Source organism: Onychostruthus taczanowskii, unplaced genomic scaffold, assembly GCF_017590055.1.
Source record: "Onychostruthus taczanowskii isolate IOZ18803 unplaced genomic scaffold, ASM1759005v1 scaffold22, whole genome shotgun sequence".
NCBI classification, from domain to species: Eukaryota; Metazoa; Chordata; class Aves; order Passeriformes; family Passeridae; genus Onychostruthus; species Onychostruthus taczanowskii.
In genome coordinates this window covers 6,055,890-6,082,868 of record NW_024499462.1, presented here as the reverse complement: position 1 = coordinate 6,082,868, position 26,979 = coordinate 6,055,890, and the positions used below count along the sequence as shown (strand labels likewise).

Genomic DNA, 26,979 nt, shown 5'->3' with positions numbered 1-26,979 from the left:
AGTCTATTCCTCGGCAAATATTGTAGAATTATTTTTTGTCTCCAGTTCAGTGTCAAAATCAGATCAATGAAGAATTTTGGAATCCATTTCTGTCTGTGAAGGGCAAATGTCTAATACTGAGCAGCAGCACTGAGCTTTCAGCATTGCATCACATGAAATGCAGCCAAGAATTACAAACGTTCCCCTGTTCCCCATCTCTCATCCCATTCTGTTTCAGTGGCTGGAAAAGCACGCTGACATTTCTAGCTCCGGGAGTCTGATGCTACCCCTCCAGTCGACCAGGAGAGGAGGCTCTGACACTGAGCAATGGGCTTCCCTTCAGAAAGATGAGGGATCGTGCAGCAATCCCTTACTGCGGGAGGAAAACTGCGTAACTCAGGGAATGAGCTTCAAACTGATAAATGTAGAAGAGTCTCAAACCTTTTAAAATAGAAGGAAGCTAACAATCAGCTCAATTTCTATTCTGAAGTATTATTATTATTATTATTTGTTTATAAAAAACCAGTTTCTATGAAAGGCAAATGTTCCTTTTTATGCATCAGAGAAGTGAAAAATAAATTTAGATTGGGAGATAAACACCAGGTTTTGCAGGCCCTCTCCCTTTGACAAATCATTCTTTATCTATTGCTGTGATCCTACAGCCATTACCCACCTCTTGCACTTCTGTGAGAACAATTTTAACAGTATACCAGTGAATTTGACCACCCAACATGCTCAAGAAGCAATTGTTGCTTCACATTTTTTAGAGGATAAAGGAGATAGAGGCACCATGGCACTGAATGACTCTGCTCAGACATGATCAAACTGCTTTTGGCTGAGCCAACTCCTCCACCCTATACTCTACTTAAAATTCAGTCATCTCCATCTATTTTTTCTTAGACACAGAGGCTCCCAAATCTGGAGGAAAAAAATCATAAGTATGACAAGATGCTCACTGGGACTCCAGAATAAAAGTGTTGTCAGTAGTGTTTCACAGAAAGCACGACACATAGCCATACTATTAGAATTAACAAGGCTGTCAATACCTTCATGCAAATGAACAAATGTTAAAGCCATGCTTAGCCCTAAAATGCCAGCTTGAATGTTTTGAACTGCACTGAGCTGAGTCTTCATTTGTGTTGTGTCCTCTCTGAAGAGCTGCAGGAACTCATTGACTGATTGATGGCTTAGCTTAAATCCTTGGACTCAAGCTTACTCTTACTTGAATTCTTTCAACATTAACTATGCCCTTTCTTCCCACCTGTGCAAAAGACTTCACTCAATCAAAAATATTTGACTAAACTAAATGAAAATTGTTTCTAGTTTGAGATTTATGTCAGATATAGTGAAACTGAAATGCAATCAAACCTTATTTCCAATAATAGCCCTATATACTTATGGTTGCAGAACCCGTATAATCTATAATATTGATCAGCTTTGTGAAAGAATCTTTGTCAAAAAAGTATGCTTGTTTCCATAAAACAAAAAAAAAATTGTGAAAGAAGAAGTGCATTCTTGAAAATTAGTGGAAGCTGCAATCAGATCAGCAATAATGTACAAGAGGATTTATGGTTTTAACTAGACACTGAAGTTGCACATGCAGATTGTTTAGCTAACATTGCCACACCTTAACCTTAACCAGAGAAGGGTGAGGAAAGCTTCTCTTGATGTATGAGGATGACACTGTCACGACTGTCTTGTAATGCAGTCTTTTGCTGATTTTTAAAAAATACCATCAAATTCATTTCATGTAAACCATCAGTCTAAACACTGTCAAGCAGAGGTGTGGAGGTGACTTCTGCCTGTGTGTCACAGAATTCTTCATTTCTACAGTGACACTTGTTACTAGAAATAATAAAGGGGCAAGCAAAGAAACCTTGGTTTTCATGTGTATTTACTGTAACACACCTTACTGCCAAATCAGCATTACACTGCCTTTACCAGTAAAATATCTTTATTCTGGATTTTTAGACTTCTCTGAGAACTCAATGCCTTTTTTCCTTCCAAACAACCCCTCAGAGAAGAATTCTTCTTCACTTAAAACTTAGTATTAATGTAGACAAGTGTCACTCCTCTTGACCTGCAAGGGGTCCAGCACTCTGATGTTACCTCTTCCCCTGGGTGAAAGACCCTACACCTAAGATCTTCTTGAATACTGCAAGATAACCTGTTTCCCACCATACTCCCCCTGGAAGCCACCCTTTTTCTCTAGAAAGTTCCACTAATTCTGTTTTCCAGCTGCTGGTACTGCGTGTAGCCGGCTCAGAAAAGGCTGCCTCCAGCAGCTCCTACAAACCTTTCCTGAGCACCTTGCACAGAATTCTCCAACATGAGACAGCAAGCTTCTGAAAATGGGTTGAGTCTTTTGATCCTCATCTCTCTCTGAAGGGTTAGACTAGGAAATTTAAAGTGTCTTTATAGCTTTCATGCCAAGGGGTCTTTTAGAATCTTCAAGAAAACCCTGCCGTGTGTAAAGTTAACTTTCTACACAGTAGATAGTTAAGGGAAGAAAGTATTTTTTGTGGTAAACAGCTTTGAAAACCTATGGCAGCAATTTTAAAACTGGCACTTGGCAAGGAAGAAATGCACCTAAAATGCCCCTAGAAAGAGTAATGAAAGTCCAATATATAAGAGCTTTATGTGCCTGTGGAGGAAGGGGACAAAATTTTCATTTCAAAATTTTAATTTCACCTGTGCAGGTGATATAGAGCCCCAAAAGGCAGGAGTCAACCTGGTGTGGGTGAATAACTCTGATGAGACACATCTACTCACTGCCTTGAACACTGACAGCATTCTGGGTGGGTCTTCAGGGAAAATGAGAACTCCTTCCCCTTTCTGTCCCTATTAATTTGCTGGTGCAGTCAAACATCAATTTAACCAAAAGAATGATTCATCGTTTTTTTCCTAGAAATTTCACAGTACTGTTTGGTGACTATTCCAGTAAGTTCCTCCAAAATAACTTCTATAAAATCATGATATAAACAGAAACAACTCTGAGCAAGATAAATTCTTAGTTTCATCTTTACTTGCCAAAAAAGTTTACAACATCCAGTCTGAAAAAACAATTTCTGCCTCAACTAATAAACGGCCAGTCAGATTAATTTAAAATTTCACAAAATAAAATTGAATCAAATTACTCCCCCCAGGTGCATTCTCTTCTGCTATTTTGAACCTATTTGCAGCAGTCTCAGGGATGATGTTACCATCTGTGCTCTGAATTTGGAAAGCACAGTGTTTATAAAAATTACTTAAAATTGATCTATGGATGTTGGAACTGTCAAACCCAGCAGAAAATCATCTAATTCCCCATGTATTTTGATCATCAGTGTTTTTTATTTATATGCATGCTGGGAATGAAACTGGCACAGACAGCAGGAATAAGTTGCAGCAATGGAAACTTTAGCTCCTGTCCATTTATCTAATCAAATGCATCAGCAATACAAATGCTCTGCCCAGAGCCTGAGCCTAGGGATATATACACACCATCTTTCAGGTACCCCTGCTCCTCAGTGTCTCCAAAGATGCAGAAGATGAGTTGCCAGGTACAGTCAGTGTTTATTCTAAAATGAACATTTATTTTATGAAAGATGATGTGTTTTGACAATGGAAACCAAGCCATTCATTTCCTCTGCCACTTGCTGTTATTCATTAAATTGACTTATCTTCTTTATTTTTTATTCTCAGGTCTTCTGAATTCTATGATAAGAACACTATATGATGCAAGCTTTCAAATGTCCTCATGTCCTCTTTCCCAATCAGTTTTATTGCAGCCAGGATTTGGATAGATTGAGGTACAGTCTAATGTTTCTCCCCAATAATCTATGAAAGCAAATGTAGATTTTTGAGAAGCTTTAGTGGCTTCTTGTAGCTAAGATGAAAACAGTTGCTCAGAATTGGTTAGACCAAATCACATCAGAGGATAGCTGGATGCTTTGGTCCTGCTAATCAGAAATTAGCAAAATACAGACCACTAATACATTGCCTTGCAGCAGTTTTGCTGTCTGTGCATTCATTCAACCTTTAATTATTTGGGGCAGGCAGAAGCTATTTCCTGTAATAGATATTTACCTTCACCACAGCAGATAGAAACAGTATTCATTCTGGCTGAGGAGAAATTGTCACTTACCTTCTGATGGGGAATTACAGCCCTGGGAGAGTCAATTCTGGGAGCTGTGGTTGAAACTGGCACTGGACGTTTAGATCTGGGGATTTAAAAAAAAAAAAAAAAAAGAGAAAACAAAAGAGATGTGCAATCTGCACTACTATTTTTCACATCTAATTTCAAGACAAAAAGCTGCTACATCAGGAATGAAAGTTAAGTGCAGTCTAGACTTTTTCTGTCCTACATCCTCATTTACAAAGGTATTAAATGAGAGAAAAAGTTTGAGAAAGATTCTCTGAATGATGAAAATCCACCCTTATGGAAGCAACCTCTGACTTGGGAATCCATCTGTTTTCTAATACTTGTGCCAAACTGCATTTTCATAGATGAAAGTCAGCCACAACTAGATAAATTCAAGTTTGGGCAGCACTCTGGAAGAAGAGACTTAAAGGTGCTTTAAAATGCAGAGGCTAAACTTTGGTGCTGAGGCACCTCAAGATAACTCAAAGGATTATTATTTAATAACAAACTGTACAACTACAACTGCAATTACTTAAACCTCTCTTCAGGAAGAAACATGGGCTTCACTTCAGACAACTGAGTTTCACAATGAGCAGAACACTACTGCATTAGCCACTCCAGGTGCCTGTCTTTCACCTGTATTTGACAAATATATGTCCTTGACCATTTAAAAAGCCCCACTACAATGCTCTGAAAACAGTTTGTCCTTTCATTGGAATAACAAAGAAAGCACAGTGGCACATGTCATCTGAAGCACTCCTGCTATGCCCAGGTAAGTGAAGATGTAGTTGTGGGAGGTGTTTTGAGAATCTACCTAGTGGTGAAAGCTCCCCTGAAATCGTTCCAGTATGGGATCACCAGAAAAAAGGAAATGAAAAACAAATAGTCAAAAGATTCAGAATTATACAAGTAATATCCCATTTCCAACCTACAGATCAGGCTTATGCCTCAAATTCTAATCTTTAAAAAGTACACTTCAAAATTAGGACAGGTACAAAAATGAAATAAAAATACTTAAAAGCTTACAAATCAAGTAGAAGCAGCTAAGACATTTGGAATTGTTTGCTTTAGACAGGAGATGAAGAAGGGAAGACATTGCAGAGGCTTAGAAAATAATGAATGGTAGAAAAAGGGAAATAAAACTACTCCTGTGGACATTGAATGAAATTGAAAAGACAACACATATAAAATTGATAAAGGAAAACATCTTTTTCTAGAGAACTTGATTAACCTGAGGTGAAACTCATTGTTACAAGACATCACTGAGACATTGAGAAGAGCAGGGTATCAGAAAGGATCAAACAGTTATACTTAACAAGAAAAAACCCCAAGAGCTGCTTTAGACTGGGTATAATAAGTAAATATACAGACTCTCATTTTTCACAGCACAGCTCAAAAGACCTCCTGTGTTAGGTTCATTATGTCTTTACTGAGGGCTGTGCTGCAGTTTCCTCTGAAATACTTACCAGGGCATCCATCAGAGAGGGAAAGCTGAGCTCAACAGGAACAGGGCTCATCCCCAGTGGCAAATCCTGCATTAATAGCCAGTTTCACACTGAGCTCTGGGTTTAACTTTAGCTGCCACACTTAACATTTTTTCCATAAGCAGTAGTGAACATACAAAAAAAGACCACCTAGAAGAAAGGAGTAATCCTTACAGGAACTGGAAGATTTCCACTTAGAAGGTATACAAATTTTGCTACTTTGAGAGCTGAAAACAAATCTGATGTAATAGACGCCTACCTTACAAGCAGGCACTATGAAAATGAATGCAGTCTGAGGAAACAATGAAAACTGGAATTTTGTTGAACAATGTGTAATTAACCTGTGAAATTCACTGACAAAGTACTCCTGAAACAACAGGTTAGAAAATTGTAATTCATACTCACAGCTGAAATACATCACAATATACTACCAAGATATAATTATCTGAGAAATAGATACCTTCAAGTTCTAAGAATAAGAGCTACTCACTAACTGCCTAAAACAAACTTTCCTCCGGCAAATTATCTTCCCTAAGGAATTAATGCCATACTCTTCCTCCAACCATTTTTGCTTAAAAAGAGAAACAATAAATCATATTTATGAGACATGCACATGTATCATGAAAGACAGCAAAAAAGAGAAAAAAACCCAACTGTAGCTCATAACACAGGGTAGCTGAAAACTGACAGTGACAGTTTATGAACACACAAAGATTTAGGGGATGATTCTTCTCCTCTTTCCATTATTGTAATTTCTGAGTACACCCAGTTATTTCTGTGAGGTGACATTGGTGGGCCTGGGCAAGTGCCCCCCTGCTCTGTTCACTGATGATGAATTTTAGTGCCAGAGTTGCTCAGCACTGTAAATGTGGTTTGCCGTGTACAGAGGTTGAGCAAACAACCACACATCGCATGTTTGATGTTTAACTGGAAAACAGTTGTATTGCAGCAAAAGAATTTATTTACCAGACTATTCCATCACTTCTGATGTTTATAGTATGTTCAGTTTTTCCTCTCTCATTACCTGCCTACAGAAGATGATGCTAAAAAGCTGAATTTCTTCCACATTAGTGATAAAATACATCTGTCATTCACAGTGTTAGCCAAGATTTGTATTTGACACCATCTTGGAGATTTCAAGATGTTTCTTGAAAACGATGTTCCTACACAGCTCTGACTTGGATGTTTATAGCTTTGATATTTAAAAAGAGAATAATGAGGCTTGCTAGATCTAGCAGAGGCTTGCACCAGAGAAAAGGGCAGAAGAGGTGAAATCAATTTGTGGAATGAAATTGTATGCACTTGCAGAATAAAGTGATTATTTACATAAGAGTCATTACTCCTCCAGGAAAAACATCTGCGAGTTCAGAACATTCTTTTTTTTTCCTCTCTCTCTTGCTAGATGGATCAAATCCTGAAGCAACAGAAGTTTGCTTTTTCAAGTGATGATGGTGCTGTAGTGAACGTATGTGTTGAAGTATACACTTTAATCCACCAATTGCAAAATAATTCTATTCCAAACACTTGAGGGTGTACCTGGTCAGTAGGGCTATGAGAAGGGTGAAAGACCAAATATCACTGATGATTGTGATAATTTTAGATTTGATATTGAAATTTCTCATCAAGATTCTTTTTCTCAGGCATCTAATTTGATTTCAACTTTCAGACATTTTCTTCTACATTTTCCAGGGTAAAGATGGGAACAAAAACCTCATTTCAAAAGGAAAACCTAGAACAGTTCTAATGATGACCAAATACATAATTCTGGTATTTTTTTCAACTCTTCTCATTTCCACAGATACACTTCTTCTCTCCCTCAGTACTGGTTCTGTTTTTTAATGAAGTTCAAAACCAAGATGGACATAGTTTTGCAAAGCAGTTCAATTTTGATAGCACTGCTCAAATGACTGACAGAATTTCTACTTGTTCCCACCTAAATAGATCTTTAATTGAAGAGCACTTGACTTCAATCCTGGTATTTTTGTACTCACCACAAAGGTTTATTATAAGTCAACTGCACTGAGGAGTGCAACTGCTGCCTAAGTCAACTTGCAAAAGGCTGCAAAGGAGTTCTGTGATGCACTATCAGTTTAAATTGCATCCTCAGGGGAGCACAATATTGTACTTGAAAAGAGAGACATGATCATAGAGATAATAGCTCCTTTTAATCTTCATGGGGCTTTTTTCTATTTCATATCTTCACCAGTCAGTGTCTATCTTTACTAATTCCCAGGACAACTAAAATCAACACTTCTCTTTTACAGTATGTTTTTCATTTGTCATTTTATGACACATGAGCACTTATTTACCACTTCTTGAATATCTTAATAATTGTATCCTAGTATTTCAACTACTAGAAAATGGAAAATCATCAAGTGCATGGAAAGGTAATAAAACAGATTAGAGTTAGAAATTTAAGTAGTTTAGCTATGACCTAACTGAAATGGAGGTATTCTGGAATGGAGCAGGTAAGCACAGAGCAGGATGCAAAACAAAACATGTAGAATAGGGTTTCTGTTAAATCACAGTAAGATAAAAAGTATCAGATATATATATATATATATATATATATATATGTTTTAATGCATTAATATTCCTGAAAATTTGCTGGAAATGATGATGGGAATGTCAGGGAGAGATGCAAAAAGATAAAGTATTACTCATGGTTATCAATTTTAGGTGTCCATTTAATAAGTGCTAAGATATTAATGTGCCAGTTAAATTTTCAGCTAACCAGTGAATTAAGCAGCCAAGCAGAAACTGCTGCTTGTTTCTAAGTCTTGCACACAAGACCTTGAGCCCCATGATACCGTGGTGTAATTCCCTATGCTCTGCCTGGGACATCAACAAGCACTCTTAGAGACTTCTCATGGTCACTCTTAGTGACTGCAATGAGAATCACAAAGACAAATCCCTGAACATTTCACAGTACTTCAAAGACAACTGCGATCACTCTGGGCCTAGGATCAGACTTACTTTCCCTCTCTCAGGGTATCATCAGTGCCTTCAATAAAATTGAAAAATAGTTCCACCAGCACTTTTGCTCCCTATATATCAAGGGCAAATTAAAATATTAGCATTTGGTTGGATGACTGATTCATTAATCCTTTCCCTGCATTATGCTGCACTCACATTGCAAGTTGGGCAGTTATAGTTTCCTGACCTAATGTTCACACCCACAGTGGCGTAAGGACAAAAGCTTGTTAGGCATAGAGGGCATCAGTCCAAAAGGGAGAAGCTATCCAATAAAAAAGCTGTTTGGAAGTATGTAACACCTATTTTCCCTTAGAAGGAATCTGAGTCAGAGGCAACCAAAAACATTAAGGGATAGAAAGGGAAAGTGAAAAGGAAGAAGCCTTGGAGATTTCTGTAAAAGGGAGGAAAGAAAACAAACTGAAGCCAGTATGTGAAAAGATGAGATTTTTCCAAGGCTCTCCTGATCTCTCTTTGACCCCTTCTACTTCTCTGGCATCTGCACAGTCCCTGTTGTATCCTCCTAACTCCTCCCCTGCTGTGGAAAATCCCTCCTTTCCTGAACTGCCCCACATTCTGCCCTCCAGCTTGTTCCCTCCTAAATGGAGCCACTCGCTGCTAATGCCTCCATCTGCTCTTAATTGACTCGGTACTGACCCTAAAATTCCTCCATCCCAGCAGCTTGTATGGGCAAACAGGAGGCTATCCAGTATCCCTGCAGCTCTGCCCTGGGGGTGAGTTACCCACAGAGTACCATGTATGAATGCTGAGCACATGCCTGGCACTCACCCAATACACACAGCAAGCTCCAAGGAGTGTGGACACCTTTAACCTCCAAGGAGTGTGGACACTTTTACTCAGGCAGGTTACTTCTCTGTCTCCTTCTTCCTGTCTTTGCACAGTTTTTAAACCATTTCCAAAAATTTCCACTACATATCACTATTGAAAATCTGGGTAAGCCATAAAAAAATGTGGATTTCCAACCAAGGAAATTTAATTTCATTACAAAACTTGTTTATGCTGTCATGGATTGAATTTGCATGTAGATGTATATTGCCATTAATACTGTTAAAGAAATACATTCATTTATATCAAATTTATGTGCAGACAAACCCACAATACTTTTGAAATATTCAGAAATACCAAAATCAGTATGGATTATAAATAGGAAGCCACTACTCTCACATAAATTGGTTAATTGCAGAATTTGCATTGCCTAGTTATAGACAATGTCAGTTCAGAATCAAAAACAAGAGGCTGAAATGCAGTCAGGCTTATCAGAGGGATCAAGGCTTAATAGCATAGAAACTTCAGATACAGCAGCTCACTTGCAACCTAAAGTTTGGCATAGCTATTTATTATTAATGATTTAACAATTAGATTGATTATTTAAAATTACTGAGATGCTAAAAACAATCTACTGAAGGTAAACATACAAATAATAAAAAGACTTGCTCATTTAAGATCATCACAAAAAATGTACCCAGTGCTCAGCATCAGTGTGCTCCAGCAGCCACCAGCCAGGGACAGCACAGACACCAAGAACTGCCCAACCCCAACACTGCCCAGCAGCCAGGCTAAACAGACCTTTGTTATCACTGCAAGAAAAAATGGGTTGCCAATAATTAAGAGTTTGTTGGAGAAAAAAAGAATTAGGGCAGACAGCTTTTATAGGGGTTGATGGGCAAGAAACACCACAGTGAAAGGGATCCAAAGGAAACCAAAAAACTCATAGGCACAAAGAACATTTACGAGACTTATCTAGTAAAGCCTCAGTGTTTTACCTGATTAAAAAAATTCCTTATTTCACATCTGAAAAATACTTTTTCATCCATTCCAATTAGTTTTAAGTGTGTAATTTACATTTTTCCATGACTGTGCTTAAGCGAATCAGCATTAACAGTAAAAGGTCCCAGCCTGAACAGACTGTGACCTTGCTGTCTATTGTAACATTTTGGCTAACGTGTCTACTTCCTCCTTGCAGACAGGAACTGTTTGTCTGAAAGAATACAACTGCCATGTTTATTTACTAAGCTGTGTCAGCCCACTGACTTGGGTGAGATGGGCCCATGGTACCCATCTTGACCTTTCCATGGTGAGTGAAAGATAATATGTGAAAGAATTCACATGGAGATTATCTTCAGGGAATCCAGAAAATATTTCTCACATAAAACAATGAATTTTAAACTCACCTCTAAGGTGAGTATAGGAGGGGGGAAAAAAGTTATGTGCACTCTGAGAACAGCTCTAATCCCTAAGCAGAACCTTGCTGCAATGAAAACTTCACTGCCCTTTAAAGCCTTGGCATATATCCACAGTTTCCAGACTCTTTTCTAAAACTAACAAGGACACTTTATGCAGTGAGTGTAAATAGCAATCCACTAAATTAAACTGCTCATGTAAGGAATATATTTATGTTTATTCCAGTGACTGACATTGATACTTTATTTCATTTTCCATGCAAATGGCTGCTCATTAATTTCACCAGCACTAAATGTTACTACTCAGAGAGAGTAGCTCACAGTTCTGTCCAAATGATAGCCTGATGTCTGTAAACAAATCCTACTGCCCTCTCATACCTGCATACAGAGACAACTGGGCACACCTCTATTTCACAGAGAGTGAGGGAGGACCAACTGTCTCAGTAATACAGTGTAGCTTCCTTAACCCAGTAGTTCGATGTGTCTTTTTTAATGCTTCAAGCATACAGAACCACCAGAAGGAAGGAAAAAACCCTTGGCTATTGGTGGCAGATGACTTAGAAGTTCTACAGTCACAGGTTTAAGCAAAATAAGCTAACTAGCATGGCATGTCATATCAACCATTAGTGTTCTTTTTTCTACTAATCTGCTTAATACTTTGAAATAGTTCAACTAGTTCAGACCAAGCTTTCATCAATATTGTATATGTAGTTCTAATTTACCCTGAACTGGAACAGATACCATATTTTAATTCTTCTGAGCATAAATACAGCCCTATTCTGGTTCTGATTTAAGTGTGCCCATCAGCAGACCTAAAACATGCAGAGAATTGGTTACTACACCCTGCCTCAGACAAAAGAAAGCAGTTTACAACAACCATTGAGTTCCCCTTGCTTGCAGTTTGCTGTCACCAAATGCTTTATTTATCGTAGGCCTGAAATAAATACTGCAGGATCAGCCATCTTTTGGTGCTGCACAAAAAAGGAAAGCTATTAAATATTTACCATCAGTCTTCACAGCCTTGCCTCTGACATTTTCCCTTTCACTAGAGAAAAGAATTATTTAGCTCATGATTTTCCAGCAAAAGACAGCCAATTGTGACTGTCTGAAAGCAAAGGGTAGCATCACTGGCATGCCCTGGGAGGGGGGAGTTTTGTCAATGTGCACCCGGCACAGAAGTCTCCACCTCCCCTGCTCCTCTCCAGCAGCACAGAGTGACGCCAAAGCGGAGCCTTAGAGTGACACAGGAATGTTTGTGCCAGCAGAATGAGGCACACTCATGTTACAGCACTTTCCAAAACTAAGCCAGTACATTTGGTGAATCCTTTCCAAGGAGGCTGATCAGATTACTTGAGTTATGTTGTGGGTGCTCCAGTGAAACATGTTGACAAATAATGCTACTCTCTTTTTAAGAAAGAAACCCATTTGTATGAAATAAAAATAGACTTTGCATGCATTTTGTTTTTTTACTGTGAACTGAATACCGCATGATCCAATGTTTATGGCCTAATATGTGTGGGACAGACAGACAATTAAAGATGAACTTTGACTGGCCTAGAATTAAAATGCCTGAGGGCAGCTGTGTAGCTCAAGTAACTGATTAGAAACTGATACTGAAAAATGACTGAGATCTGAACTCCAGGAGGTCACAAAAAGACTAAAAGCAAGGCAATGTCTTTTTTCCACCCCAAGCCAGGCCATTATAGAGTGTGATCATACCCTTCCACAGCACAGTCCAGCAGAACCAGCACCAATCCCCCCTCAGTACACCTAGAGCAATGCAGGTTTCTAAGGAATAAGCTGCATCTACAGAGGTATGTAACACTTTAGAATATCAGCCTGGTTTGCCTGAGTGTCTCATGGGAGTTCTGCTGAGTAATAATGCACAGTGCCAAAGATACTTCTTTCCTTCTCCTCTCACTCCTGCTCCTTTCTTCAGCAAAAATAATGAATCCACATCCTAGATGTACTTTGTCTTCTAAACTTAACGAAGCAGTGCTAGTCTGGAGGGTGCCAGACATTGCCACGTCACTGGATGACAGGTCCCTTTCTCCAGGCATGGCCCAAATACCTCAACTTCCCGACACTTGCCTGTCTGCATCTTTTCGCTTCCCAGAAGCAGCAAAGGGAGGCACACTGCAGGCTCTAGAGAAATCGGCAGCCAGACAATGCAGCTCAAGCCACTAACAAGTTCTGGCTGCCTGACCAAACCTCTGGCATAGCTGGTGAGACTTCCAGTCTAATTTGGTAGGTTTATGTGAAAACATAGCATGGTTGAGGTGATAAGAACAAATTAAAGAGGGAGTTTAGGGAAGGGAGTTGTCAGAAAACACTTGGCATGCACAAATTCCTGAAGCCATGGCTGAAACATGGAGAGCTCCACTCAGGCCAGCACTGAACATTCGTGGAAGGTTAGTGTGCCTTGAACAGTGCAGGTGCTACTTGAATTAAAACTAAGTTCATAAAGGAAATCACAGTTTAGGCAGGCAAGTATGAATGGAGGCTCTTAACACTTCCTTTTTTTCAATGATCAATGCCTTGCAGTTGGACACCCTGCACAAGTGCTGACACCATGTACAGCTTTTTTTGACAGCCAAATTAAAACAACAAGCAATTCCCCACCCTGAAAAAAGTCCACAGGGAACGAAGTGTTGTAATAAAAGTGGGTAGCAGCAAACACTGTCTTAACTGTCAGGTTATAAACAATGCTCATGAAACCTTCACGGCCACGACGAATAAAGGGAAAGGCCATTGCTCTTGAGAGCCAAGAACCATTAGGGAAAAAAAAAAGCTTTCTACCTCAGAGGATTTTCATCAAGATTTCACATTCCACTGCTTCTTCCATGGACTTACAGATAAAACAAGCAAGATCAATTCTACTTCCAGTGCTGCAATAGCAAAACCAAGCCACAGATTGCCTGGTAAGGCTCTCTATGACCTTGAAACATATTCTGTAGAGCCATGTGACTACTTCACATACACGTCCAACATCACCACAATTTAGAGCTTAAGTTTTCCTATCGCAACAGTCAATCTCCTAATGCACATATGTGCCTTTTCCATTGGAAAGGATTTTCAGCATTTCCAAACTTTTATACAAATAGGATAAGTGAGCACTTCCATCTCTGTGCTCTTTATGGCAACTAGGGCTGTTTTTCCACAGTAGTAGAACACTGCTCCAGTTTCATTGCTGCAAGCCATGTCTAAAAAAAGTCAAAGTGATCTCTTAGCACAGTCATTTTCCTCGTAACCACATCCCAGGAGATTTTGCCTCTCTTCTGTCTTGCTCTTATTTGGTTGAAAGTTACTATCCCTTGTCACTGCTACCTTCTTTTCGTGTTACTCTTTTCACCAATCCAATATCTGTAAAATTCTTTGCTGAAAAAAGGATATTACATTGTACATTTTTGGCAGGTGACTAAGCTAACAATCTTTTTGTCCTTGGGTAAATGAACCCATTTGTGTCAAGGAAAAAAAAAATAAGGCAAGATTAATATAACTTCCTGAATATAGTGGAGATGCCTTTTGTTCAAGACATTGTATCCTTAGTAGGGTTCTATGTGTACCTCAGTTGGTCAATATCACTTGCTGCTAGGATTTAGTGTCTATAAATTTTGAATTGTGCAAAGCAAAGCCAGCTTAATGCCTCTGAGCACAACTTTTTTGAACAGCCTCATGTCATCTAATAAAAAAATTATTTAAAAAATTACTTTTCAGTCTTTTCATTGGGTTTTCCCAATGAGGCTGAATGGGTCCCCAAGGTGAATTAATAGCTCGCATCATAAAGTAGCTGAAGAGTCCATTAATTGTATAAGTTCAGAGCAAAAACATCATCTGAGAAAATTTTAATTTGATAAAAAAGCTATTTTATCATCTATTTACTATTATTTAATTTTACTTTATGCCATTTTCCTTATTTTCAGAATATCTACATCTATTATCTATGCAAGCATATTTCAGTCTCTGGAACACTCCATTACTGCTTTCTTTGGTTGTTCTTTATCCATATAACTTGAGTATCTGAATTATATATTATTGTTTTGAAACCAAGAGACAGGGAAAGCCTTAAAAAAATAGAAGAAAAAATAAACAGAGATGAAAGCAATTAATAAAGGTATTTCCACTAGTTTTCTTTTCTTTTTTTTTTTTTTTCTTTTTTTAAATCGTGTGGCCACTAGAATTGGTGATGTTGCAATTTAGAGGTCAGCAAATAAAAAAGCACAATGATTACTCAAATGAAATATCCCTGGCAACACTTGATCAAAATTACTGTTTTAAGTAACTTGTCTCTGTGATATGTATTAGGATAATCTGGATTTGTTAGTCATGAATTTGGAAATCCTTCTGTGAATAAGAAGAGCTTTTGCTTTGTACTTTTAAACCATTTAAACCTCTACGGCCAGGCCACAGAGGCAGACACTGGAGAATTTTTTGGGTTCAATATTCAGGGAAATTAATACCAAATGTGGAACAACCCAAAGCAAAATAATGTTTTCTCTCAAGTTAAAACACAAACGTTCAACAGAAAATCAGACAGACATTCTAACAATCAGAAAGGATTTCACCTAACTTTTAAATAAAAAACATTCAGAGCAATCTAAATCTTTGCAAAAAAACCATCATAAATACATTTGTCATAACACTATAACTCCAAGTGAAGAAAACAGAAGTTGGAATGGGTGATAGGATGAGAATTCAACTACATGCATCAAGATAGTGATTTTCTATCTGGACCACTCAAACAGAAACTTATAGCCACGGGGGAAAAACAGCCACATATTTTACTTTATAGTATCCTGTCCTGTCTTGGAAACTTCATCTAAACTCCATATTCTTTAGCTATTAGTATGTTCATGATACTGATTATCTCTACTGCACATTCATATATGAGATTCTTTGGTATATTCTCAGAAATTGTACTTCCACATTACAGTCTGCTTTCTGTACTTGTCTTTGCCTGTCCTGTACAAAAATTTTCTTTTTCACAATGCAATAAAATTAGCAGCTACATCTCTTTCTATAATTATGGAGCTTTAAATATTTATGCATTTATTACAGAAATCCTCTGTGCAAGGTTATCTAACTTGAGAACAAGTTTCCTTGGAAGCAACATTAACCAGCAGAAGTTAAAAGACCTATTAACTGCTTTCTTAATGGCAAGAAAATGGTAACACTTGCAACATCATAAATACATTTGTCATAACACTATAACTCCAAGTGAAGAAAAAAGAAGTTGGAATGGGTGATAGGATGAGAATTCAACTACATGCATCAAGATAGTGATTTTCTATCTGGACCACTCAAACAGAAACTTATAGCCACGGGGGAAAAACAGCCACATATTTTACTTTATAGTATCCTGTCCTGTCTTGGAAACTTCATCTAAACTCCATATTCTTTAGCTATTAGTATGTTCATGATACTGATTATCTCTACTGCACATTCATATATGAGATTCTTTGGTATATTCTCAGAAATTGTACTTCCACATTACAGTCTGCTTTCTGTACTTGTCTTTGCCTGTCCTGTACAAAAATTTTCTTTTTCACAATGCAATAAAATTAGCAGCTACATCTCTTTCTATAATTATGGAGCTTTAAATATTTATGCATTTATTACAGAAATCCTCTGTGCAAGGTTATCTAACTTGAGAACAAGTTTCCTTGGAAGCAACATTAACCAGCAGAAGTTAAAAGACCTATTAACTGCTTTCTTAATGGCAAGAAAATGGTAACTTTTATCACATCTCTATGATAAAACCTGCCCTTTCCATGCCTCCCTTTCCTGCACTTGGGCTACACCTTTCTTATTCAGTCAGATACAGAGCACTTTCCAATGCACAGGTGCCAGACCATTAGCCCAAATTCTCACGAGGTTCCTCCCACACACTTGTAACACTTCTGTTTATTGTCTCTAGAACAGTTGTTCATAAATTAGCCAAACTGAACTGGGTTGCCCACATGAGAAGAAACGTCACTGTTGGATTCATTCAACAGAAGCTTGAATGGATATGAGATTACACCTGTATTCAATAGGCTAAATCCCACACAGATACACTCAACCTAATCATTCCATTTCTGTAGGAATCCGTGCTGACTTCTACAAGAATCAGAGCAGATTTTGGCTTTTCATCTCATATCTGTGCCATGAGCACTTCAAATAAATCTAACAGACAGGGATAAAACACTTGCAACCTTCAGTGACAAGTTTCATACTCATTGTCCTTAGGAACACAACAAATTAAAGTTATTGCAACATACTTCTGCAGAGTGAGGCTCAGGTTGTGGCTGGCTGATTTGATCTTGTTCTGGGCCTCCAGGTGGGTCATGCTGTCAGTGTTGACTCCATCAATGGCCACAACAAGGTCCCCCTGGTTCATCTGTGACTGTGCTGCCTTGCTGCCAGGGGTGATCTGTGTGGAAAAAGACAAAAGAAAAAGTCTTATCCTGGTGAGTCATTCTATATCCAAAGCAGCTGAAGAACTTGCCCAGAATTATAGTACAGAATAGATACAGCAAAAAATACACAAATAGATACAACAATAGTTGTATCCGTTATTATATGGGTGAAAAATCAAAACTTACAGCAATTAAACAAATCAAAGTTAACGCACGCTTCTGCAAAGGTCCAGGACACCATCTACTTGTTACTTCCATTTTGAGAGTTCAGCACAATGTAGTGGTTCCCTTACCACCTATTATCACTATCTCAAGGGGATAATTATCTCTATACAGCAGCAGTATATAGAGATATTACTCAAAAGCAGAAAATGAATGAACCACTATCCACTGCATGATTTTATTCTATTTTTTCTCCTAAAAGCCATTTTCCCCAAATTAATTCATTTTATTGAGGAGATAGAAAATGAATGTGTGTGAGTGGCCTTGGGCACACTTTGTTTCTTTAATAGCAGGCTTTAGAGGAAATTATTCTACTTAACCTTACCCATATACAACTGCAGCTCCATTACCAACACAAATTACTACATACCCATCTCACCAACTGTTGGACCTCACACTCCAAAGACCAGCACTCTCAGAAATAAGAAACCACAGTGCTGCAACCACAAACCTAACAACTGACACATCAGTACAAAAGTTCTGTTTGTTCACTGTGGCAACAGATTTTGTTGGCTCCAGTCAGCTTGTGACCTGCATCTTCTCTGAATGGACAGCACCCTGATCTCAATTTTACACAGCCCTCTCAGGTTCTCTATGGTTAATACCAGTACAGCACTGAACCAGAAAAGCCTTCACATGCCGTCAGCCAGACAAATTTTAATGAACGCACCAGAGCTGTCCTCTCCTTTCAGCACCCAGTACAGAAAGAGCATGGATATAAGCTATAGGTCTTTTTTTTTTAGAAATTCACTTCCTTGCATTCCTCACTAAAAATCCCAAGGATAATCTAAAGTACTACAACAAAGGCTGCATTCAAAAATGCTGTTCCTTCAGTACAGTGAACATAAAATAAAGATGTGTTTGATTATGAGCCAAAAGTCCCCTGTGAATTCTGCCAGTCTGAAACCATGAAGTCAAATTTCTAGTCACTTATAAATATACTAAAGAAAAAAAACTCCTTCCAAAATAATTCCCTAGACTGTTAGCTCATGTGCTTTACTGGCAAAGATGAATAAGCAAAAAAAGGAAAAAGCCCTTTCTTAACACGCTGTTAAAGGTGCTCAGTATTGAGGCCAGAAGTTCAGTTGACAGTGCAGTCTGACAATGGGAAGTGTCAGTTTATTAGAACACTAGCTCTAGTATCAGAGTGCTTGAACAAACAGCATCCTGGATACTCAAACTATTTGAAAGTAAAGATTGCTTCGGAATTAGGCACTGTAAGTAATTCCCAGAACTGATTTGACTGAAAGAGACAAGTTTTAATACCTTTTCATTTGAAATCAAAGCAAAGAGTTCTGTGTTTTCTGAGTGAAAGACAGCCACAAATACAATGTTCTCATGCAAGTAGAGCTGACTGATAATGGCAGTACTATTCCCCAATGTATTTTTCTGGTGTTAAGGAATTGAGGGATGGGGGAAATATTCAGTAGTTTCAAAGATAGGGTTCTATCCTGCAATCTAATGCACCCTCACAAGAAAAAAAACCAAAAAACAAAACAAAACCCAAAAAATTTGTGTTACAAGCATAGCTTTTCTAACCTGTTATACAAACATTAGCTTCTATGCATTTTATTGACTTGCAGCGTGCCAAGTACACAGAATCCAGAAGCCCATAAAGAATATGGATCATTTGTACACCCACATATACTTGTATAGTTACTCAAAGATTCTTCCTTGCTTAGTCCCACAAATATGTTGAGAAATAGAATCTGCAAAAGAATAAAAGGTAAAGAAAGGGCAAACTAAAGCCAAACTCAGACAAATGAGTCAGTAAGGCTTGAATTCATCAAGTAGGAAACTTCTTTTTCAAATTATCATTTTAAAAATAAATAATCTTCACACATCACTTTTCTAAGACACCACTTTTAACCTCCTCATGAAACATACAAGTTCTTGCCACAGAATATTAACTGTGTGATGCTGGTTCCAAATTCTAGGACACTCCCCCCAACACATGTTTTTCTTGTCAACAACACTGGTTTTTGAACATCAACCCAATTCCTGAAAGTCAAACATCTGCTGTAATTTGGGTATTCTTACTCAACACATCTATCTCTTCCTCCATTCCCCAGTGATGCCTCAAACAAAATAAACCCAGAGAAAGAGAGCTTCCAGAGACGGGATAACACACTCTAGGTCTGGGGCTAGTTTAACACAGCTCTAACACACTGGCTTCCCTCTCACTTGCTCTGACTTTTGCTTTTAGTAGCCCCACAGGTAAATGCTCTTAAAATCATGTCACAGCAAGTACAACCCTCCTAGAATGAGAGTCCATTTAGAGGGAGGGGATGGTTGTAATGAGTGACCTAATTTCACTTCTTCTAACTAGATATTTTCTGCCTAATATTTTAGAAAATATGACCTAAATTAAAAAACATTCATCACAAGAATTTCTCAAACAAAAAAGTCCTCAGTAACTCTGAATTTGTGATTTACATGACTTTCTAACTTTGCAACACTGTTTCTGAGGCAAGGAGCACCATACTGTGAAAGAGAAGGAAACAATCTCAACTGTGGCTCAGTCAATTGCTACCAAAAAAGGAAATGAAAGGGCTTCAACTTCTTTAACTAAGTATAAGGGTAGCAGTATTTGTGGGGGTTTCTTTCATACAGTCCTGTTTTTTCAATTCCCATTTCAGGGGACAGCACTCCACTGATGTCACTTTACCTCTAAAAATCAGCTTAGCCTTACTTCATAGACAGCAAGACTCACAAGTATAAAATATCTAATTTATTGTATCTGCAATTCAGACAAGTAGTAGATATCAGGAAAGAATTACTTCTTCTCAAGGTCTTCCCGCTGGCTAAAAGCACACTAGATTATTTGGTCCTGTAGAATTTTATATAAAGGCATTATTAATGACTGGATGCATAATCTGTATGAAACGTGAAAATCAAAGTACAAAATTACATGTATTTTAGTTAGAACCTGAGAGACATCTCTGTGAGTGCTCCAAGCGAAGGCACAGCATGCATTTCCAGCAGACATCGAGAGCAGTCAGTAATTGTTGTGAACAAAATACCAGTGTGCACATGGAGACACAGGGCACACAGATCTGAAGTGTCAAGGCACATTCAAGACTATCTTGTTCCCATTTCTAAAGATCCAGCTGAAAGGAATGGAATGCAAAGAGTTTATCTTTTATCTGTTGGTATTTTCCTTTGAAAATCCATCTCTGATCTACTAAAACATTTACTAAATATAAATCACAAGCAGTAAAGAGCTCACTATGTCTTTCCAAAATCTTTGGTAAACATTTTCTATTTAAAAATATTTTTTGAAAATATTTTTGAAGGACTAATGCTAATTAAACCTTAGAATTAGACTGGAAACCCAGATCTGTCTCCATAGCAAATTCTACTTTGCTCTTATCTCCGTTTCTCTTCTATTAACAGAAGTAACAAAATTAGAAAAATATGCTATTGTCAAGGATAAATATGCATTTTTCAATTTGACCACCAATTCTTTTTCCTAAAGCAAATCTCTGGGCAAGGTCTAGACAGAATGATTTCAGAAAACCTTTGTAATAGTCTTAACTCCTTGCTCTGGATTACAACATAGCTCTCAGTTGCTAGGTGCTGTAAATGCTTTTATTTAATGCTACAGCGAGACATTTATCAGAGTTTCAGGGTGCAGCTATTTCTGTCAATTAATTTACAAAATCCAATCCAGAGTAACACCAACAGGCCTAATTTTAATAGTAGTTCTTTAGTGCCTCAAGCCCAAGCATAGATTTTATCTTGAAAAACCAAACATCTCACTGCTCTCAGAAAAGCAGAGGAATATGTGCTGCTTCAGAGATGTGAATTTTCAGTCCTGCAAGACAGATATCTGACTTCCAACATCCTCAGCTTAAAGCAAGTTGGCAGGCTGGAAGTGTCACATATTCCTCCCAATACACTACAGAGAATTCTTACTACGCTCTGTTGTGAGCGGATGGGTACACCGGGTGAATATACAGTACCACAGTAACAGCTGTGCCCTAAAAAAACTCCTCTGCACTGGGTTCACAGTAAATACTACTTAGCAGGAGCTCTGGGAAGCAGCACACAAAGAGCAGCTGCTGCACCACCTTGAGAACTGCACATGCTGCCAGCCAAGCCCCCTCAACTCCACTCCAAAGGGAAGAGATAGGGATCAGGCAGCATTTGAGTGGATGAGTGTTCAAATACTAATGAGAATGCTTTACAAACAGGTGGATGGACACAGTTTTCCTACCCTCAAGGAACTCCTAATTTACGAGGCAGACAAAAATACATAGGAAGGCCTACACAAATGAGAAGCTGTTAATACAGCCTGCAGCATTAGCCAGGGCCTCTTTTTTCCAGCACTTGAGCTATGCCTGACTCCATCCTGGCTTCTACCCCAAAATGAACAATTATCTTCTTCTCATTTAAGAACAACATTTCAGAGAATCAGATATTCACTAGCACTGGAAATGTGCAAAAGCACAGAGAATACCCTCTCCTCTGGAATAGAAGAAATAAAAGAAAATGTCCTTTTCCCTAATCAGAAAATCAGAGACTAAAATGTCTCAAGAACATCCCAAGAAAAGGATTGGCCAGAGATTAAGGAACAATATGTTTCCTCTGTGGAGAAAAGAGCATTTAAATCTCTCCCCATTACATTTATGTAGTTTTTTGCACAGAAGATTCCAACAAACTTTCAGAGTCATTCTAAGCTCTAAGGCTCTAAGTACCTGCAAAACTTCCTCTCTTTAAACACAGGAGCATGGCCTAGTGAGAGGAGAGACATGCTTTGAGACCTCACCGCAGAATAGTTGCTGAATGCCCACATTGATCAAAGTAGTTACCTCTAGACCAGAGATAGCTCTTCCTCTCTCCCATGATAAGAAAGTTATTGAGGAAATTCTTATTATTTTTTTCCTAAATGAGTCACTTGCCATCCCTGTCCCCACAATGAAAGTGTAAGAGCTCCAATGGGAAAAAAATGTTTTTTCTTAGAAAACAGAAGGCAATTTTGGACAAGAAAAAATGCAAAGAAAATGAGTAAGACCCACTGGGATAAGTCATCAGGCAGGAAGATATTCACCATTTCATTTGACACATTGCCAGAAGGCACAAAACAAGGAAAGAAACTGCCTAGACAACCTATACCATAAAGCAAGCACCCTATGGCTTTCATACCTTTCTGTGTCAGATAGGAGAGCTGAGAAAGACCACTTAAATGTACAGACAACACTGTGGGAAACCTGAAACTAATGGCTTTGCATGTATCACTAACCAAACCCAAGGAAAACTTCCATTTTTCAGCTACCATTTGCCTGAACGACATGTCTCATTGTTTTCAGTTCACTATTGGGCTTAAGTGGCTTTTTCTTTTTCCCTTGCTCTCCTTTCTGTTGTGTTTCTTTTGTTGCTTCGGTTCAGCTTTTTCTTTTTGTTTTTAATCAGACAACAAGAACTGCCTTAAATGAACACTCACGGCATGTCAGTGCAAAACATGCCACTGACACCTTGAAGAGATTCCATTTACACTAAACAGAGCTGCACTGGCAAGCTGCAAAGACAATCTGAAGTGGCCTCTCAGCTCTGCTTCATCTGTAGCTAGGAAGGGAGATTACAATACATGTGAGAACACCCAAAATAGCTCTAATCTACCTCTCTCAGGTACCAGGAATCACAATGCCACAGCAGCACAGAGATTTTGTGGGATGAACAGTAAAGCACTTGCAACTTAGGACACCCTGTGCTGAACTCTGTACTCCAACAGCAGAAGGGCTGGGGACACTCAAACCAGCCAGTTTACCTCATTCTCAGGAGTTCCAAGCCAGGCTGGAATGATGCCACCTTGATTAACACCAAAAATTTCCTTTACACTTAACATCACTCACAAGCCTGCCTTTCATGCACAATAGATAGTCTCTTCAAGGAAGAAGACAGACAGATGATAGCTCTTCCCACCAAGCTAACTAGACTCAGGTGATGAAAATAAGCCAAATGTAAAAGACTTTCAGCTGTGAAATGAAAAAGAAGCATATAGGCATGCTTAGGGAATTGCCCTAGGCAAGGCTTTGGGGGATGTTTTGAAAGGCAGTGTGAATACACCTGTTCCTATTTGCAAGATCATTTCATTCCCGGCCCCACCTCCATGTCATCTGATGAAAAAATTTTGAATCCTTTGTTAAAAAATAAAGAAAAAACCCCCAATATTGTGGACTGTGGAGATTAGCTTGTTAGAAGCGTGACTGCTCTATGTCACACCAACTATACAGATGATAGTATAAGAATGGATGTGGTTTTTTAATAGGAAGTGTTGGTGTAACTAGGCTACACAGCTCTTTATATCATGTATGGTATGACTAATAGTAATATCTCTTTTCCCAGTCTTTATCCAAATGTATCTGTTACAGCTATTCAGTCTGTTCTCAGTTAGCATCACACACTGTGCCAAGGTAGTGTGTGCTGTGTGTCTCACAGGAATTAAATGGAAGCAAAGAGGTGAGTCACAAAATAAGAACTTGATTGTTTTGTTACAACAGGTTTTGAGAACCAAGTGACTGAGTTCTCATTTGGTATCAAGGAGTTCAATAACCTGAATGTCAATCAAAACCAGGAATAAAACTGATGTGCTGTTTCTTAGTATTCTTAGCCCCCATGTGTGAGCTGATCTGTCAGCTTCCACAGGACAACCCCCTGCAGCAAATATACACACAGCTTCCAAGTGCCTGCAGGATCAGAACAGCCAAGTTTCTTCATAGGTTCTCCATCCCATTCCCTGCTTATCCTTTTCAAATTTGAATTCATTTTAAGGCAGTTGTGTAAAGTGGAATATTTTTCTGTGTTTTGTGCAGACAGATATCAGTCATCAGTATTGCCTGCTTTTTTTCCAGCTTCTTGAATTCTACATTCTGTGCAGCTTTTTAACCTGCTCACAGAAACACAATTTGTCTGTCTCCCCCTACAACCATTAACAATAAACTGAGGGGTTTATGTCTTGCTGTTGGCCACTATGGTAAGATTTTCTTTTTTTCAAGTTCATTCTGCTTAATGTATCTCATTGTATGTAACAAAGATTGTGATGCTTTATAATTCTGAAGGGCTTTAGATTGGTCCAGCAACAATGAGGCCTGACTAAAAGGGCATTTGAGACTATACTGAGAGGCTTAGTTTGGCAGTTAGTGCCTTCAGCCACTTCTGATATTAAGCAACTTAAAATAGCTTTGAGCAAGTCCTGAGGTTCTGGCACAGTTATGACTGATGTGTAAATGACTCTTCTGTTCCTGCAGGCTTGTAAATTAGGGTACTTAGAAAATGGATGCAGGCTTACATTTAAGTGTTCTTTGAATGCATTTGTTTGAGTTCTCTTTGTTTCTGGCTACCAGAATACCAGGGGAGTCGTTCTTCCTCTGTTCACTAAAATAAGAGCTGCCAGTTTGACATAGCAAACAGCAGTCCTGTCTCTAGACCAGAAATATTTAGTTCTGAGCTCTGTGCTTCACTTACAGAGGGTAGAACAGCATAGCACACACCAGCTGGCAGCTGTATGAAGGAAAATGAGATGTAGGAGATGCCCACAGTGGCAGAGGTGCTGGATCAGAACTAAATTTGCAGGAACTGCACTTGGTATCATGCCTTTACTTTCGCATCTAAGGCTTTAGGAGGCCATAGTACCCAATGTGAAACTGTTCCAAGTGGAGGCCCCAGCATTAAGCTGTCAGCATACAGCATCAATGCCTCCCTAAACACTTTATTCACAGGAATAACTGTTTTGTACCTGGAGCATTCATCGAAGCTCTGTGAGAGAATAAACAAAAGCACAGGCTTCAAACTTCAGAGAGTGAAGAATTCTTTTTAAGATCAAAGTGAATAAAACAGAATAGAAGCAAAGTTCCCCTGAGAAAGTGCAATGCCAATTTCTTCTGTAATAGGCTGTTTCACATTTAGTGCATAACATGACATCCCGCCAGGCAGCCCAGAAGGATCCCTGGAAATTTAAAGATGTAGCAAGTAAAACAAAATTTTAACACATTTAACAGGTACATAAACTTTTGGATGTTTCAGGAAGCTAGGAAATTGTAGAGATTGAAGAGGTTTGTTGTACCTGTTAAAATGTAATTACTTAAACTTTGTTTTCCTAGCAGTGTTGAGTTGAACACAGAGAGACCACTTCCCTTGGTAAACCACAGGAACCATGTTTGTTTAACAGGAAATAATCTGAACATATTGATATAATCTCAAATCTAAAAGGGAAATCATGTTATGTTGAAGACTGTTATGTTAACACAAACTGAACATTCAAAAAGGAAGGATCTTGATTTTCCTTATTTTCAAAAATGAAACTATCCCTGAGGAGGAATGTGGCTACTGCTGAGGACAAGGATTTAAATTGATTGATAGTATGATGGTGCCAATGCTGGTTTTGGGCATTTTAACTCATTAAAGTATTGGGTACAGCAACCTACAAAGATTTCCCACTGAGAGCTTGCATAATATAAGAACACACATGGACAATTTTATTTGATAAAGAACAAACCAGTGACATGGATGGTTCTGGAAGGTAAAAGCATCTCTCTAGGTGAATTTTACATCTATTAGCTTTAGAATCCTGCCTTGCATGAGTGCAGTATCTTCCCACACATTTTTCAATGGCTTCAGTGCACTGAGCAGTATTAAGCTGACAAGTTCTCAGAAAAATATTTTCTGTGGGTTTTTTGCACATAGTATTTTCCATAACTCTCCAATAAAAAATTATGTAACTTTATAAAGCCTTCCTGTTTACAGACAAAATAAAATAATAGAAATGAATTGTTGTAACATACTGTCTGCACTGTTTGTAGTTAAAAGCTATGTAAGACCCAAAATTAAAAAAAAAAAAAAGTCAAATTACTACAATGGAAGAAGTATCATTTATTGAGAAAGATACACTGATTTTTGGTTCAACTAATAATGTTTGTTTAATTTCTGGTCAGAACGAAGTCAGATCAGCTGGCTGTGCTATACACAAAAGTAACCTAGGCTGAGTCTTCATTCTCTATAGAGTACTGCTTCATCAGCTCCCCTTCCCAGCCTGCACCACTTTCTAGGGAGAATTAGAAGTAAACATCTTTTACAAAACATTACACACACAAAAAAAAGACATTATGTTATGAAAATTTACCAAGCGTCTTCATTAAACACAATTACTGTTTATAAGCCAAATGTTTATGTACTAAAATATGGTTTTAACAGGAACATCCCATAAATTTCAGAAGTCATAAGCAGATTTAGAAGAAGGTTATTAAAGAAATTAAAGACCTCAGCTAGTAAATATTTGCCTATGGTGAATGGCTCTTCATTTGAAGTGATCTTGAATTGGAAGATCCAAAAAAATGCCACTCACCTCCACTGCACCATGTCTTCTGTGTTTATGCCCAAGTTTCAGACTGAAACTTGATTCAAAAATTTCCAACAACTAGAAGAAAAGCTGTTATTGGGGATATTTCATTCTAGAGAAAGGCAGGAGTCTGTCATCTCACAATTCTTAATTCAGCAGAGCGCATGGAACCTTACTTATCTTTGGACAAGGTATTGGCTTTCTTGGTATTTTCTGCAGCCTTGTTTGTGCTGGCATGTTTTGAATTCCTCATATAGTTACC

The 26,979-nt window shown here is 38.3% G+C and overlaps 1 protein-coding gene across 9 annotated transcripts in view; it reads right to left on the bottom strand.

The window, feature by feature from the left end:
* Positions 1-26,979, bottom strand: part of LDB3 (LIM domain binding 3) — a 115,642-nt gene that overhangs the window by 60,612 nt on the left and 28,051 nt on the right. For all 9 annotated transcript variants that reach the window (XM_041405068.1, XM_041405067.1, XM_041405069.1 and 6 more), the window contains exons 3-4: positions 17,021-17,172; positions 4,106-4,181 (exon numbers count right to left, since the gene is read on the bottom strand). In XM_041405068.1, coding sequence (XP_041261002.1) covers positions 4,106-4,181; positions 17,021-17,172 — 228 coding nt within the window. The remainder of the gene's footprint in view (positions 1-4,105; positions 4,182-17,020; positions 17,173-26,979) is intronic.